The sequence below is a fragment of the Mizuhopecten yessoensis genome, unplaced genomic scaffold (genome assembly GCF_002113885.1).
Source record: "Mizuhopecten yessoensis strain PY_sf001 unplaced genomic scaffold, ASM211388v2 scaffold6863, whole genome shotgun sequence".
Taxonomy (NCBI): Eukaryota; Metazoa; Mollusca; class Bivalvia; order Pectinida; family Pectinidae; genus Mizuhopecten; species Mizuhopecten yessoensis.
In genome coordinates, this window is record NW_018406762.1 from 412,957 (window position 1) to 427,871 (window position 14,915).

General features: G+C 34.3%; 1 protein-coding gene across 1 annotated transcript; it reads right to left on the reverse strand.

Annotated features, from left to right (window-relative positions):
• Nucleotides 1-8,041: 8,041 nt before the first annotated feature.
• LOC110452736 (ornithine decarboxylase-like) lies at nucleotides 8,042-9,776 on the reverse strand. The gene is made up of 3 exons (XM_021501381.1): nucleotides 9,738-9,776; nucleotides 8,564-8,775; nucleotides 8,042-8,125 (listed from the first exon to the last, which is right to left on the reverse strand). The coding sequence occupies exons 1-3, from the start codon at nucleotides 9,756-9,758 to the stop codon at nucleotides 8,080-8,082; spliced, it is 279 nt and encodes a 92-aa protein (XP_021357056.1). The 5' UTR covers nucleotides 9,759-9,776; the 3' UTR covers nucleotides 8,042-8,079.
• Between the last annotated feature and the right edge of the window lie 5,139 nt (nucleotides 9,777-14,915).

A 14,915-nucleotide genomic window follows, 5' to 3' on the forward strand; every position in this document is an offset into this window, starting at 1 on the left:
ATAACTGACAAAGTACAAATAGACCACAGGAAATATCACGACGAACATTATCTACCAATAAGTTACAATTATCAGTAAAATTACCGATCGCATATTAATGTAATGATAACAAATAAATAAATAATAATGTTAAACTTACTTGGCATGTGGTGCCCAGGACGTGAATAAATAAATATAGATTAGATCTACATCTTTGTGAAAAATACAACCTCTCTGATAGATGGTCAAAGAAGAACTACCAAACGGCGGCAAAAGTACAAAAGAGAGAAAAGGAAAACGCAACGCGCATGTCCTGTACTGTCCGTCAGTGGTCAAACCTGTTTTATACCTACATACGTCATACGAACACTCTCCGGACACTCACGAACCGCACATACAAAACACACAACGGGCAATTACCTAACACACGGTGTAAGATACGCACAACGCAACAATCACACAACGAGCACCGTACGCATATCAGGCCAACAGACACACACTAACACGACGTGGGATACGAACAACACAGACATAACACAACGAGCGATAATAAATATAAACCCTAAAAACAATCCAAATTAACAGGGTGCCACATTAATAATTGTGCTACTAGTGATATTATATCCAGAGCGACAGTTCAAGAACCAGTTCAGACCCTTGATGATATAGAATTCTTACGAGTCGTGATAATTATCGCGACATTTGACTTAATCGCTTTACCACAGTTGTTCGTATTTCGAAAATAAAGCACGACTAAAATAGAGAGAGAGTTTGCTTTTATAGTACACTTAGCAAGTAACCTTAAAAATAACATTACAAACCAATGTGCAAATGCACTGAAACATTACACATTTAATAATAAGGTCTTAAAAACGTATGCGTACACTGTATGACATTGACAGTGTTCTACTTTGTATTCAATTATGAAACTTGAGAGGCAACAACCCAAAAATATATACAAGAGAGGGGATAAGGGAGGAAATTGAGAGGGGACTTTTCTATGGCTGAGCATGGAAAAAGGGGGGTGATTATGAAGCCAAGGTAGAATTACGTCAATGGGACAGGCTCGAAATGGCATGGTTGTTACAATTGTTGGGACAGCAGCATACATATAACCCAACGACATTGCAGCAAGTCAAGATATTGTACATGAACAGAAGGATCATAATTACCCCTGACAAGAAAATTATTTGGCCGTAGAAAACCGAAAAAAACGACAAGGCAGGCCTCCAAAAACACTATGTTATATTTGCCTGACATATCAAGGTAATAAAGCATTTTTAACAAAATGTTTTGGATAACTGCCATTTCACACGACTATGCCATACCAAGTTTACGCTTCATTCCAGTCAATAAATACCGAATTCTCCAGTACGTTAAAATAGGGTCTGATAAACCCTGGGATTTGTGAAGAATAGACCTCAAGTAAATCTTTAAGGATACTAAATTGAAAGCGTTTTACGTCTACTAGATAGGCAGCATATAACCCTATGGTAAGAATATCAGGACTCTCATGTGCAGCACACACATTCTGGTAAGTCCAGAGGTGAGTATTGTATGTATTCAACGTGGATTTAGCCCATCCCTTGTCGAGCAAGCGAGTTACCCATTTTTAAGTCCCTTTCGCCACACACCAGAGTACAACCTGAGTAAGATAAGCATGGGAGACATGTGACTAAAAAGCATGAAGACATGTTAATTTACCTGGTTCATGGAGTCTAGACGCACTATCCGCAATCACATTATCACATTTCCATGTATCAAAGTTAAAATAGGCCGACACCAAGAATAAAATGCGAAGAAAATTCATCTTTGTAAGATTTTTCGATGAACCCTTATTGATTACACATGTTGTTGTCATGTTGTCCATAAGGAGCCCCAATGGAGTGCTGCTAACACTACATACACGGTTTCTTTCTTTGCTCAGCAGCAGCATATGGTAAATCCAGAATCCTGTTAGTATCCGTCTGTAATCGGCCTTTCATCCAGAAAAAAACACTGTTCCATTGAAGATTGTTAGAAATTGAATCCACCAATCTAAGTCGGCAAAGACAGATTCCGACAATAATATTTTTAATGATCCTTTGGCATTAGGAGAAATCATATCAATCATACGTCGCAAGAAAATTCAACCCCCTTTTATAACAGCACGGGCCCAATTTGATTTCCCACAAAGCGACTGCATTTGTCGTACGCTTGCACGTTTACGTTTACAGAACGAGAGTAGCAAGACCCTTAATTCCTCCAGTTTTGATTCCGGCAGACTGAAAGTCAAATTAAAGTGTCAATCATGATGCCAAGAAAGGTGATGTTTTGGGAAGAGTCATCCAGCTTATTCCAACTGACATTAAAAACTCAGATAACGAGTTTTTAGAGGTAAAGCAAGCGAACGGCTACACTGTTTCGGAACTACTTTTAGGTGCTACTTTAACTTCGTTGTCCGCCCTTGCTCTATCGCCGGGAGCTTCTTCAAATGAATCTTGATAATCCTCGTCCGAATCATTGTCTTCCTGTGACACTTGTTGGATAATGGCATTCATACGCGCTCCTGCAATTTGACTTCTTTCACGATTGATCATTTTCAAGTACTGATATGATAAAAAAAACAGTATAAGCAAACAGGATTAAAGAGCAGCATAGCAGCTGTGCAAGCCAACGAGCACGCTTCATTACTTATGATCAACAAGCACATCCTATCAAAAGGGCCGCATTAATCTTATACGTAAAGCTAGCAAGAACATTACGAAACTAAATAAAATTATATTTACATGTAAATAACACACTAAGGAAAGAAAATAACTCGGATTGTCTTATACATGTCGTTACTAGGATATTTTTTGAATAGGATATTTATGGAGTTCTACAAATTACGAGTTTGGTTTAAGGTTGCTCCATACATCGTCATCAGTGTCCATTTTCGTGACGAACTTCCGGAAAAAGTACAGCTCGGACTCAATTATCTCGAACGAAATGTGCATGTACACCGTTTCGTCATTTCCATATTGTGAGTGCACGCGAGAACGGCATACCATGCCATAGCCTCTGGTCACATTTGTACCTGACATGTAAATATACCTTGCGTTAGCGGACTGTGGAATGATGTCAAAAGTGTACATGACTGAGATTAATTTGGTTCCAAAAAGAACAATAAATTGATAGTTTTGATATCATAAATTTGATTTTTTTTCCCATCTTTTTTGTTATATATAAACAGAGATAACTGTCATTGTGTACATATTATCCCTCTGCAGATATTTACGATTGTTTTCAAGGAAGATAACTCTCACCAGGATCAAAGTGATCGTAAAATGAAAAAATAATTAATTTGAATTTGAATTATATGTATATTTTGTTCAATTTTCCATTCTATATGTATGTATCTGTGTCCTGTTTGCTTTAAGCTTGTAGATAATAACTTGTATCCGTATAAATTTAATAAAAAAAACACCTTGTGTCACGTGTGTTATATATTTTGCGATAAATAAATATTTGTAGAAGGTTTAAGAATTATCGCCGAACCCGGACGCTACCTTGTAGAAACTGCTGTCAGCGCAGGTCACGGATCATTGGACGCAAGCTTATCTATGATTTTGATGAAGGTTTGAATAAGGGTATGTGATTTTCTTTGTCTATGAAGCCATTGATATTTTTTTTTAAAGAACTTCGTGTTACATATGTAATATTTTTATTTTTCATTAAACTGGTTAGATAATGCGTGAGTAGCAATGTAGGTCGGTGTTTCCTGTTGATAATGTATAGTAGATAGTATTTGTCTTGACATTGATTATCCGGCGAACTTATTTGCGAAACTGAAGTAAGAAATATTTACCATTTTTTACGATCTAATTTCCTTTCAGCCTTTATTTCGCAAGGAAGCTGAATGATGACATGATCTGAGGCTTAAATACTTCCAAGTCGAAATAAATGAGCCTTATAAATCAGTTAATTTTTTTTAATATTCGAAAAATCATCGTCCTGATACAAAATGCATATACATTTCATATGTCAATAATACGCAGTCATTTCTGTTGGAAAAATATAACACGGACATTAAAAACATTGTAAATTGCAATCTAGGTTTGTATGTTAATGCGAATACGATATGGTGCCCTATTGTAATAATGTCCGTCCGTCAACACTTTCCTTAACGCGGAATCTAATAAACTGTTGTTTTTTTAATTTGTCATTGTAATACACTACTTTATGTAAGGGCGACTTTGTGAAGAGTTTCAGGTCAAGGTAAAGGCCAGTATTATGTGTTATTAAAAAAAACCATGTCGTTACGGTCAGGCTCATGGCGGGGCTCTTTCTCATTTGTCAGCTTTCTTGATTTCAATACTAAAAACGCATTAAAGCATATAACAATTGCATTATCACAACCTACTACGGGAGGCGTTTAATATGCAAGAGCAAGAATCGAGATACACTTCATAAGAAGAATGTATATTGTTATTTTTCAGGCTAAAATTTGAAAAAGAATTACCGACTTCAATTAGGCTACTAGGAGATATTGGAATTCATTTAACGTTTATCTTTTTTTTTTTTTTTTTTTAGAGAGAAACGGCAAAGTGCAGAAGCATTGTGTGGGGACCAAGTTGTAGTGCGACAGATTGTGTGGTAACAGATGTCGAGTTACCACTGATGGAGGTCGGAGAATGGGTACACATCAGCTACGCAGGAGCCTACTCGTTCTGCCTCTCGACCAACTTTAACAGCATGCCACGGTCCAAATTGTATTACTTCTGTTCACGTGACACTTGGTATGCTTTGTTGGTATTACATGTATTGTGATTATAATTTATTGACAGTTAGTTGTTTATTACAAATAAACACCAAAACGTTGAAAGAAAAACATAAGTTTATTTTTTTTTAAATCAAAGAAAAGTTTGAGATGAATCATTAGAGGGATTTTAATAATTCTGTTTTAGAAGATCCATTTTGTTGCCATATACAGTTTCGAATCTGGACTCAGAGCAAAACCAAGAAATCAGTAGAGAATGTGATTTACCTTTATCCATAAAAAATATTTATGTTCTATTGTAGTAACACATTTGTATAGGCATGAAATTTAAAATCTTTAGGTTTGCTATAAACACGGTGGATGCGTCTCGTGTAAGAAATCACACATACGGAGATGGAACTATGTTATGTTATATTTAAGATAAGTGATGTTATCAAATAGACACAAATAGAACAACATAACTGACTTCAAGTTTTGAAATTTATTTGTTTGATTGGCAAAATGTTGTCATAATACATACATATGTACATGTATATGATTTGGGGTGAGCAAAAGAACACAAAATCACCCGAATTAACTTTCATATTAGCTTTTAATATTGAGGTGTGTTAAATTAACAAACTGAACCGAGTAAGAAACATGAGATCGCAATTTTCATGCCTAAGTAAATACTGCTTGCCATAGCAATTGCCTTCCATAGCGATAACCCTCAGTGTCCTATAATATGATACAGTAGCTTATCTTCTAAATCACAAACTAAGACGAGCAGTTGGACGTATTATCGACCTTTGGTATAATGGTAAATGAATAGGAATTTCTACCGGTCTGCTTACCGCTTGTTGTAGATCAAACACTCTAAAAACGCAAGTCGTAATATTTAACACCACAGCCGGATAACCGGATCAGAAAATAATCCACTGTACTAAGAGAGACAACTCTCCCAACACATAGGAAATATATTTGATGACATATGATCAAGTGTTTGAAAAATAATTTTAAAAAAAAATCAATTTCAATAAAATATTACAGGGGTGTCAGCGTTTCAGTTGACAAACGGAATGGAATGAAAACGCAAAATCTGTCAACTGAAACGCTGACACCCCTGTACACTTTCTGTATTAAATATCGATGAGGTTATTGGACTTTTGCGAACGTGACGAAACCTTCACTCTAGTTGTTATATAGGTTGTGTTGGTGTTTCAATGCAATCTAGAAATAACCAGGCATACGTACAGAGCAAATGAGTTAATGAGGTAGGTATTCAGGTTGTAATTTCTTTTTGAAAATAGCCTGTGTTTAAATACAATTTCTAATTTCAACCTTTATCTTTCCTGATTTTAAGCAACCTTGTCCACTGCACTGTGTATTTCCTATGCGCAGTAACCTTCTCTTAACCTATGTTGGGATATAACTGTAGTATTGTTAGGCTAAGACACTTCTGTTAACTAGATGGCTCAATCAGTTAGAGAGACAGTATAGTACAGGGTTCGAATCCCGATCTAGCTCCACTGACTTGTTTTACACTCAGAACACTGTTGTTGATTGCCTTTCCTTTTTTTTATAAACGTACCAAAATGTATGGCTTTTTTTTCATAAAAAATCTACAGTCATGCCGGGAAAAGGCAGTTTCCAGTATTTAGTTACAATTTTTGACAATGGTACGGATATTCTTAAGCGTGTTCCAATTTCTCAGCTGAATATATTTATATTTGTTTATCTATCCGTTTATCTATGTGTATTTACATTGTAAGTACTATACGTAACTGCATGCAGATACAGTGTAACTATTTACCTGTACTCAGGACAAGGGTACATTGCCTCTCGTCGACCTCGGAAGGAGCTAAGTATCACATTTTCACATAGCGTAACAATCAAAATAAACATACAAGTTCTTTTTTTTTTAACTTAAACAACTTCTGACAACTAATTGTATTGATTTGTTTACTTTACAGGTAAAGCAGAAAGCGTTTCATATAAACAGATATTAATAAACATTTCAGTTGACGAAATATAATACAATGATGCGAGGAAGCGCCGTGACTGTAATGGAAGGGGCTAGAGAAAGCAGTACCACAAAACACTAGGGACATCGATTACTCGTGTTTTCCTTCATTCAGTCTCGTCACAAAATTACTGAACATTTGACATCCTTCTTTATCCAGAATAGCATTACATGAATAGACATAAATACAAAATGTACACATTTCCAAAATCTCAGTCCGTGCGATAAGTACTTTTACTTATGTTTTCAATTATCGTTGCCATGACAAATAATTGGAATTTACATCAATTAATTAAAGATTAATTTTTCAGTGAACTATCATTGCATCTGTAATGTATACTGCCTGGATATGACGTAAAAAATATTGAATATTAAGGGATAGGCACACTATAAGCATGTACAATTTAAAACATATCTTATCAGTTTAATATCATGAAATAATGTCCGTATTATATTTAATGCATATACATAAAGATACAGGACTTAAGCAGTTAAATATGAGATCCAGATTATTTGAGCGCAGGTTAAATTGGAGAGTGTCACAATTGGTAATCTTCCTCGCTGTAAAACAATTTATATCATATTCGGTAAAATGTCGGTCCAGCAAGTCAGAAAACATGGTTAGTATACCCAGTCGGACATACCTATGCAAAAAAAAAAAAAAAAAAAAACGTTGAAAGATTTAATTCATAGAAAACTACTATTTAATTAATAATAATAATAATTCGAGGTTCTTATACACCGCTTTATCACAACCTAGTTCGTAGGTCGTATCAAAGCGGTTCACAAGTTACCGGTTCACAGGTAACGCGAACCCGCAACCCTTCGGTTACGAGCCCGGCGTCCTACCACTAGACTACCGTGTCCCCAAACTCCGTGAATTTGACAATGTTATTTTTTTCTGGTATCAATGTCTTATAAAAGACTTATGAAATCGATAGTTTGACTTATATTTATTCCAAAAAAAGGACGGTGTAGCATTAGTATTTTCATATTTAACACATCAAGTAGTGTACAACAAATTTTGTAAACTTTGCTGTTACCTTAATGGTATAAACCTTCCAAAAAGTACGACTGATACATTTACAACAGTGCACGTATTGGAAGTAAGAAACTTAACTGATGCTGTTGCCAGTAGTTCTTTCTGATTTAAACTTAACATCATCAATTTGAATATATCACGTTGATGTTATTATTCAAAGATCACAGTAACGTAAAATATGGGACTGAATTTTAACTGCAACGTTAACGTTTTTTCTTTGCAATAAGATAACAAAATAACAAGATCACACAAATCCATTGCCAACGTAAGTACCATCACTTACCTGTCTACAAAAAGGCTGTTGATGATCTGGTATCAACAGATACTGCTTATCTTCACAGATTCATTAACTAAAGAGGTCCTATTGTAATTCAATATAGAAATATAAAGTTTATGTTATTTACAACAATTTGAAACTAATTATTTCAGCTTATGCCAATTCTTTTGTCGGTCCGGCTGTTAGCGCGGGGGGCCTAAATGTAGGAGGAAACCGGAGTACCCGAAGAAAACCCACGTGACCAGGAATGTTCTCTCCGGGTACGCCGGTTTACTCCCACATTAAGAACCCTACCAAACCAACGCGTGCTAACACCTGGGCTAACAATAATGATTAATAAAAGGCGAAATACGTTGTTTCATAATTGTTGTTAAAAAATTTAAATCAAAATCTGATAAAATAAAAACAGTGGATTTATTAATTGATAGTTTTCATAAATATAAAAAATAAAACAATATTCATTAACTAATGTTTTATCGATATCATAAAAAGTTGTTGCTAAGAAACAAACTTATTACGTACCACGTGTCACTTGAACAGAAGTAATAAAGCCTAGGACGTGGCATGCTGTTAAAGTTGGTACTGCAGCTAAACGAGTAGGATCCTGCGTAACTGATCTGTACCCACTCTCCGACCTCCATCAGTGGTAGTGGCATGTCTGTTTCTGTTGCCAAGCAATCAGTGCCACAACATGTTGGACCCCACACCGTGCTGTGGTGGTTCTCTGTACTCGCCTAAAGACAACATAAACTAAGTTTTGTCCTAGTTTTATCGAGTTCCTATTAAGGTTTTGTCATCACATCGTTTTTCCCTTCTTTGCCAAGTTAACACAATTTATAAGGTTTCTAACTGAACATAACTTCAGAATATGCTCTTCTGAGATTTAAATCACGTTCAAATCTTGTTTTGGTCTGATGTAACAAAATTTTATTATATGTAACAAATTATGATCAATTTTTTAAGGAAACATGCATGTGCAAAAGGTATCAAAATATAAGTTGAAGAATGTTTATTTCCATAATTTAAAAGATATTGCTATTCCTTATTTCTGTGCAATATTCTTTGATTTCTAAAAACATTTTTTTTGAAGATATTGTATGATTTTTTTGTTCTTCAAAATGATTAATTCCACCATAAAACACTCCCTACGTAAAATTTAATCTCAGAAAAAAAAAGAAAAAAACCCACACACACCAAGGTAAAATCAGCAGTAGAAAATAAGTGGAGCCAAAATGTTGAAGGCATCTTGAAAAAGATATCGTGGTTTAAAGGGTTATAGATATGCAGCATCACACTGCATATTGCTCCCACAACAATGATGCTACATTTAAGTCAATAAGATGCTATCGCATCGTTCTGTTGCCAGACCAACATTTCAATAGTAAGTCATAGAAGGTTTATTAAAATATTTTTTATCATTTTTACTTCGAATTTGCACTCAGTTCTCAAATCTTGATTTTCTATAAAGAACATAAAAACTATAACAGATGCCATCAGGAATTGTTTCTTATCTTTGTTTTTGATTTAATATTTCGATATTTTCTCTACTTCAATATTTATTGAAACTTAGTATCTGGAATACAAACTGAAAAATGCTAAAAAGTTGGAATCTTAAGACTTTATAATCATTTCATATTGTATTCGTTAACATCACTGCGAAGACTATACACTATGTCCTCTATGTAAGGTGATGTACCTTGTTAAGAACTGGTGACATTACAAACACCTCCGTGACTTCTTTTACCCACGCAAAGGTACCATACGCTTCATCATTAATGATGTACATAACATGTACAATACTGGATTTATCTGGAAAAGCAAGCAAATAAAGCCATGCATAATTGATAAAGTTCAATTTCCTGTAAACACTCTTAGAAGCAGATAATTTATTTGTATTTTTTTCCATTAAAATTATGCTTCCTGTAAAACACGTAGGAAAGGGTCAGGTAAAGAAACGGGTATAAATCAATAAACAAATTATTAAATGAATCTCACAAACTTTAACATAATATTCAGGTGCGTTTGGTGTCAAGTAACTTATGAATCAATTTGACATGACTAACGGACCTACGAGAACATTTGATAGTGATAGACTGACCTGATTAACACCAAACTTTTTTTTAATGCCGTACAAACTAACACAGTCTAGAAACATTTAAATCGAACAACGAAAATTACCAAAGGAAAGGAAAATGTAATAAAAAGTTAAAAAATTAAAACAAAAACATACTAAAACAGAACAAAGCAAAACAAACAGACAAAAAGATGAATGGTTATGTTATATAAAGAGACATTCGACAGAAAGTGCAAGTGCAAAAAATAAGGGAGAAAAAAAATATAATTAGTGTTAATGTTCATTTATTTTAATCGCAACAAAGAGGTCAAAGTTCATGCAACCAAAAACATATGTACTCATCAACAAACAAATATAAGACATTAACAACTTTGCACAAACCATCATCATAGATAAGCTATCGGCCTATGATATTGGCTGCAGTACTGACAGCAGTTTCCACAAGGTAACGTCCTGGCTCAGCAATTATTCTTACTCCACTTCCTTCAGGGAAATAATCATCAAGGCACTGGTTTATAACCTCTGCATTCTGTACGTAAACAGAATATAAAACAATTAATAACATAGATATCATGTGACCGATATAAAATGTAAAACATCCATAAATCGAGCTGAAAGCTTTGTTTTTTTAACTTTTTAGCATTGTTGCGCTAACCTTGATTCATTCTAATTTCGTTTTGATGTAATAATAACAATATAAAGTTTTGTACAGATGAATATGCTGTTGTGAACGCAATTTACTATTGTCGTCAAAAAAAGAAAAGTATTTGTTACCTAATTGATCGAATAAATGCCAGTTTCCAGGTTAATATTTCTACTGTTACTATATCACATACTTCTTCTATAGTCGGATGTTCAACATATCTCCCTCGGAATCCACCCCAATGTCCAGGACGTTCATATCAAAGCCGATCTGTAGTCCTATGTCAAATATCTTCCGAGCTTCTTTGATTGCCGAAGCAAATGCGTTGGAAGTAAGACAGTTACTTCCAACATGAAAACGAAAAACAATGAATTCATATTAACATATTTAACATCCAGAAATTACTCTCTAGAATTAATAAATAAGGATTGATAAAAAGTAAGCCGTATTTAAATTCTGAACTTATTTGTATTTTGATTTATACTATATTATTTGTTTGTATGTCACTCACCATACACCAATAACGGTCAAGCCTTTGTTCTTTGCCGATATAAACAAATCCATCGCTTCTTCAAAGTCACAACCAAACTTTTTTCCCAGGTCGTACATTACTTCATACATATTTTTCGGTCGGAATCGCATGAGTAATCTGTAACACAAAGAATACTGCTTCAACACAGACGGATATTAATGCTGATCCATACAACATTTTGACTTTGATCAACTCCTCCTCAGTGTCAAAGGTCATCAGGTCTACATTGTGCTCCTTGGCGTAGGTCAGATGTGAGTTTTGTTTGCACGGATTGGTGTAGATGATACGAGACGGATCAACTCCTAGCGTAACGATAAAAACCTTGTTTTAACACATTAATTGTACAATGTTGAATATGTGAATACGATCTTTCAGAAAATCTCAAGTGCTGATGTTGAAATGCAAATGGAAGCATTCTTTTTTTCAGATTTTCTGATTTCTATTGTCCCATTACCGAAAAAACACGCAATGGTCGTTTATACTTAACAAATACATATATACAATGGCCTCTTTCTCCGGAATGTCATAAATCAAATCGGACTTTGTAGGATATGACTTGAAAATGTACGCACCTTGCTCGCACAGTCAAAACTAGGGCAACACCCCTGGGTTCGCCACTGAGTGTCGCCATGGTCGCCGTTGTTGACCACTGTCATTATATCTAAAACATTTTTTTTTACTAAAATGTAAATGTCTATAATAAGTCTCATTTTTGACAAAATTGATGGACTGCTTGTCAAGGGTGATATTGAATAAGGTTGATTTTTTTGGCAAAAGTCTAGGGTTATGTCATCCTGAAATGGAGTGTCTGTTTAGGTTCAATCAGTTCATACATAGAAAATGAGCGACTATAGTTTTAAAGGCATAACAAACAAAAATGGTTGGAAAATTAAAACCGAAAAACTGATTTCGAAATATTATTATGATAGAAAGAACCAACTGTAGTGCTTTATAGAGCTGCCTTCATCATAATGGCCAAAGTCTGATCATTTTAATATCTTTTAACGCAATAACATAATATCCATCAATATTGGCATCAAACCACACACCATATACATGCTACAGCATATCACATGGAGACAAACGAGCATTGGAATACAAGTTTGGATTAGTTAGAGACATGTTACCTGGTGTGGCGTTAGTCATTTCCGGACACAAACTATTACTGCAACAACATTTTTTCTATTCGGTGCTGGATTTGGGCGATCATATGGAATTAATCTGATGAAAGATCCAAATCTTCAAGTGCTTTTGTGAAAATAAGCCAAATGAACCAGTTGTCTTATAAAATCATCTTTTACAAAACTGTTTGTAAAAAAAACATCGACTTTCTCATCATATTTTTTTAAGATTCAGGCTTTTGGTTGGTAAAGAGGGGCAAATTTCATAAATAAAATACATGTAGTTACTTGTTTTCACAGACACATTCTCCTGATGCAAGTTTTACAAGCATTTATGAGTATTTGGTAAACTTCGGATGAAATAAAATATCGCAACTAGGATTATACTACGCGATCGCATTAACTAATTAACCACATTTCCAAGAGCATTTACTTTATCTTTAACGATCGTTTTGTGCTGTGTATTCGGTTATTTTTTATCAAACAATACTTTGTGAATGGAATTTTACGAAAGATAATCTATACCCTTATAACAGCCAATATAGATAATCTATACTGTATATAACTGTTAATACAGGTAATATATACTCTACAATAAATATAAATAATCTACACTGTACATTACAGTAAATAGATACTTGCATTACATTTGATATATATACAATATCCTGTACATTATAGTAAATATAGAGACATAACAATCAATTTAGATCATCTATACTGTATATAATGGCTATTATGTTTTTTGAAGAATGCGTCCTGAGTTGACCTTAAAATCATAGCTGAGGTTGAAAAAAAATATCATGTAGCTCTTTGTTTTTGTTTTTGTTTTAATTTCATCCCCATGCTTTCCATGCACAAACTGCTTGATGTATAACAGAATCCCCATTTTGACATACTGTATCATTGAAGTTGGTATTCTACCTTTCAGTGTAGGGTTAAATGGATAGGAATTCAATATGAGTTCATTTCAAATAATAGAAATGTAACTCAACAAACAAATAAAGTATCTAAATTGTCCTGGATACCTTTGCCACTATTGGTTGTCTATTAATATATGTGTAAGCATAAATTTGTGTGTTGTGAGTTTCCTAAAACGAGTTATTTGAGACAAACTTTTGAAAAGGAATGACTTCTATATTTTAAAAAAAATGAAAATATTAACCGTTTCTTAAAAATGTCCAAAACTGTACTAGATTGAAGACTTTTGATATTCATATAAGGATTGAACGGACCTTTTTTATTTGATTGCTTGTTTGAACGCAAATCGGTCAAAGACAAATTCGGGCTTCGTGGTAAATATCAACATAACCGATTTACGTACATACCAGCATAAACATTGAAAAAATACCGTTCATTCCGTATATCTACATTATAACGTTTTAGTTTGTATTGACCTATATATAGATATTCCCTTTTATTTTCGATATTGAAGTGTATGTGTCGTCAATGGAAAAGATATTCCTGGAACAGCCTAACGTCAACAAAATGTTTTCTTCTAACGGTTGTCTCATGTTATTGGAAGCGGAAGGAAAAGCTTCAGAATGACACTGATCAAAATGCGTTCATAGCTCTAAGAATGCAATTACTTCTGGTAATGCTTATAGAAGACATTGCAGAGGAATGTAAATATAATATTAAATGTTTGCGCTTCTGCAAAGGATGTCACTATTAACATTTCAGCTAACAACTGTTACAGTTATATGTATAATATTTTTATAAATAGAGTCAACGCTAAATACCAATTAAGATAATACGTCTTCACGCGTTTTAAAATTACTCTTTGTTAAGAAGTTGGGTTTCTGAAGCTTTGTAAGATTCATTACACTTACAATATCATAGCATTTTTATGTGTTTTGTGTTGTCTCTTTGTCTGTGCCTGTCAGTCAGTCTGTCTTTCTCTGTCTATCTGTTTCGTCTCCTCCAGTCGGACACTGCCTCTCCGTTTCTATCTCTCATTACTTCTGTCGACCTAGATTTGTTTTCAAAAGCTAGAATGCAATAGGTGAGTCAACAACAACAATATGTGCATTAAATCACCACATATATTTAAGAGATATGGCATGAAATGTATAGGTATGTCACCGGTACATTATGATCTAATTAATTGTATAGTTATAAGTAGTTTGTGCTCTGTGTTGTTATGCAATGTGTACACGTGTATAATACAATATTTACACGTGTGTTTTACGATGTATACGCACGTGTGTAATGCAATGTGAATACCTTTATGATGTAAAGTTACTAGCGAAAAGTCAATCACGTGTATTAGACAATCCAATTTTATCAGTCAAGGATGTGCTGTTATGACAGATCGTAAACATGTACGTCTTATAAAAGTCACGTACTGATAAGGTACCCTCTGTTAGGTATTGCTGTATAATGTTAAACACGGCTTCCTCGCACTGTTGTATATCTGCGACTTTAGTAATCACAAACCCACAATGTAGAATTAAAATCGACCTTAGCATTTGTGACGTTTCCCCTTTGACCGTACCAGTCAC

Excerpts from the sequence above, each read along its gene's own strand:
- LOC110452736 (XM_021501381.1), bottom strand. The coding sequence starts at position 9,758 with ATGTCACCAGTTCTTAACAAG. Across the intron at positions 8,776-9,737 it reads TGTCACCAGTTCTTAACAAG|GCGAGTACAGAGAACCACCA; the intron begins GTACATCACCTT and ends TGTTGTCTTTAG. Across the intron at positions 8,126-8,563 it reads TTCTGTTCAAGTGACACGTG|GACCTCTTTAGTTAATGAAT; the intron begins GTACGTAATAAG and ends GAATTACAATAG.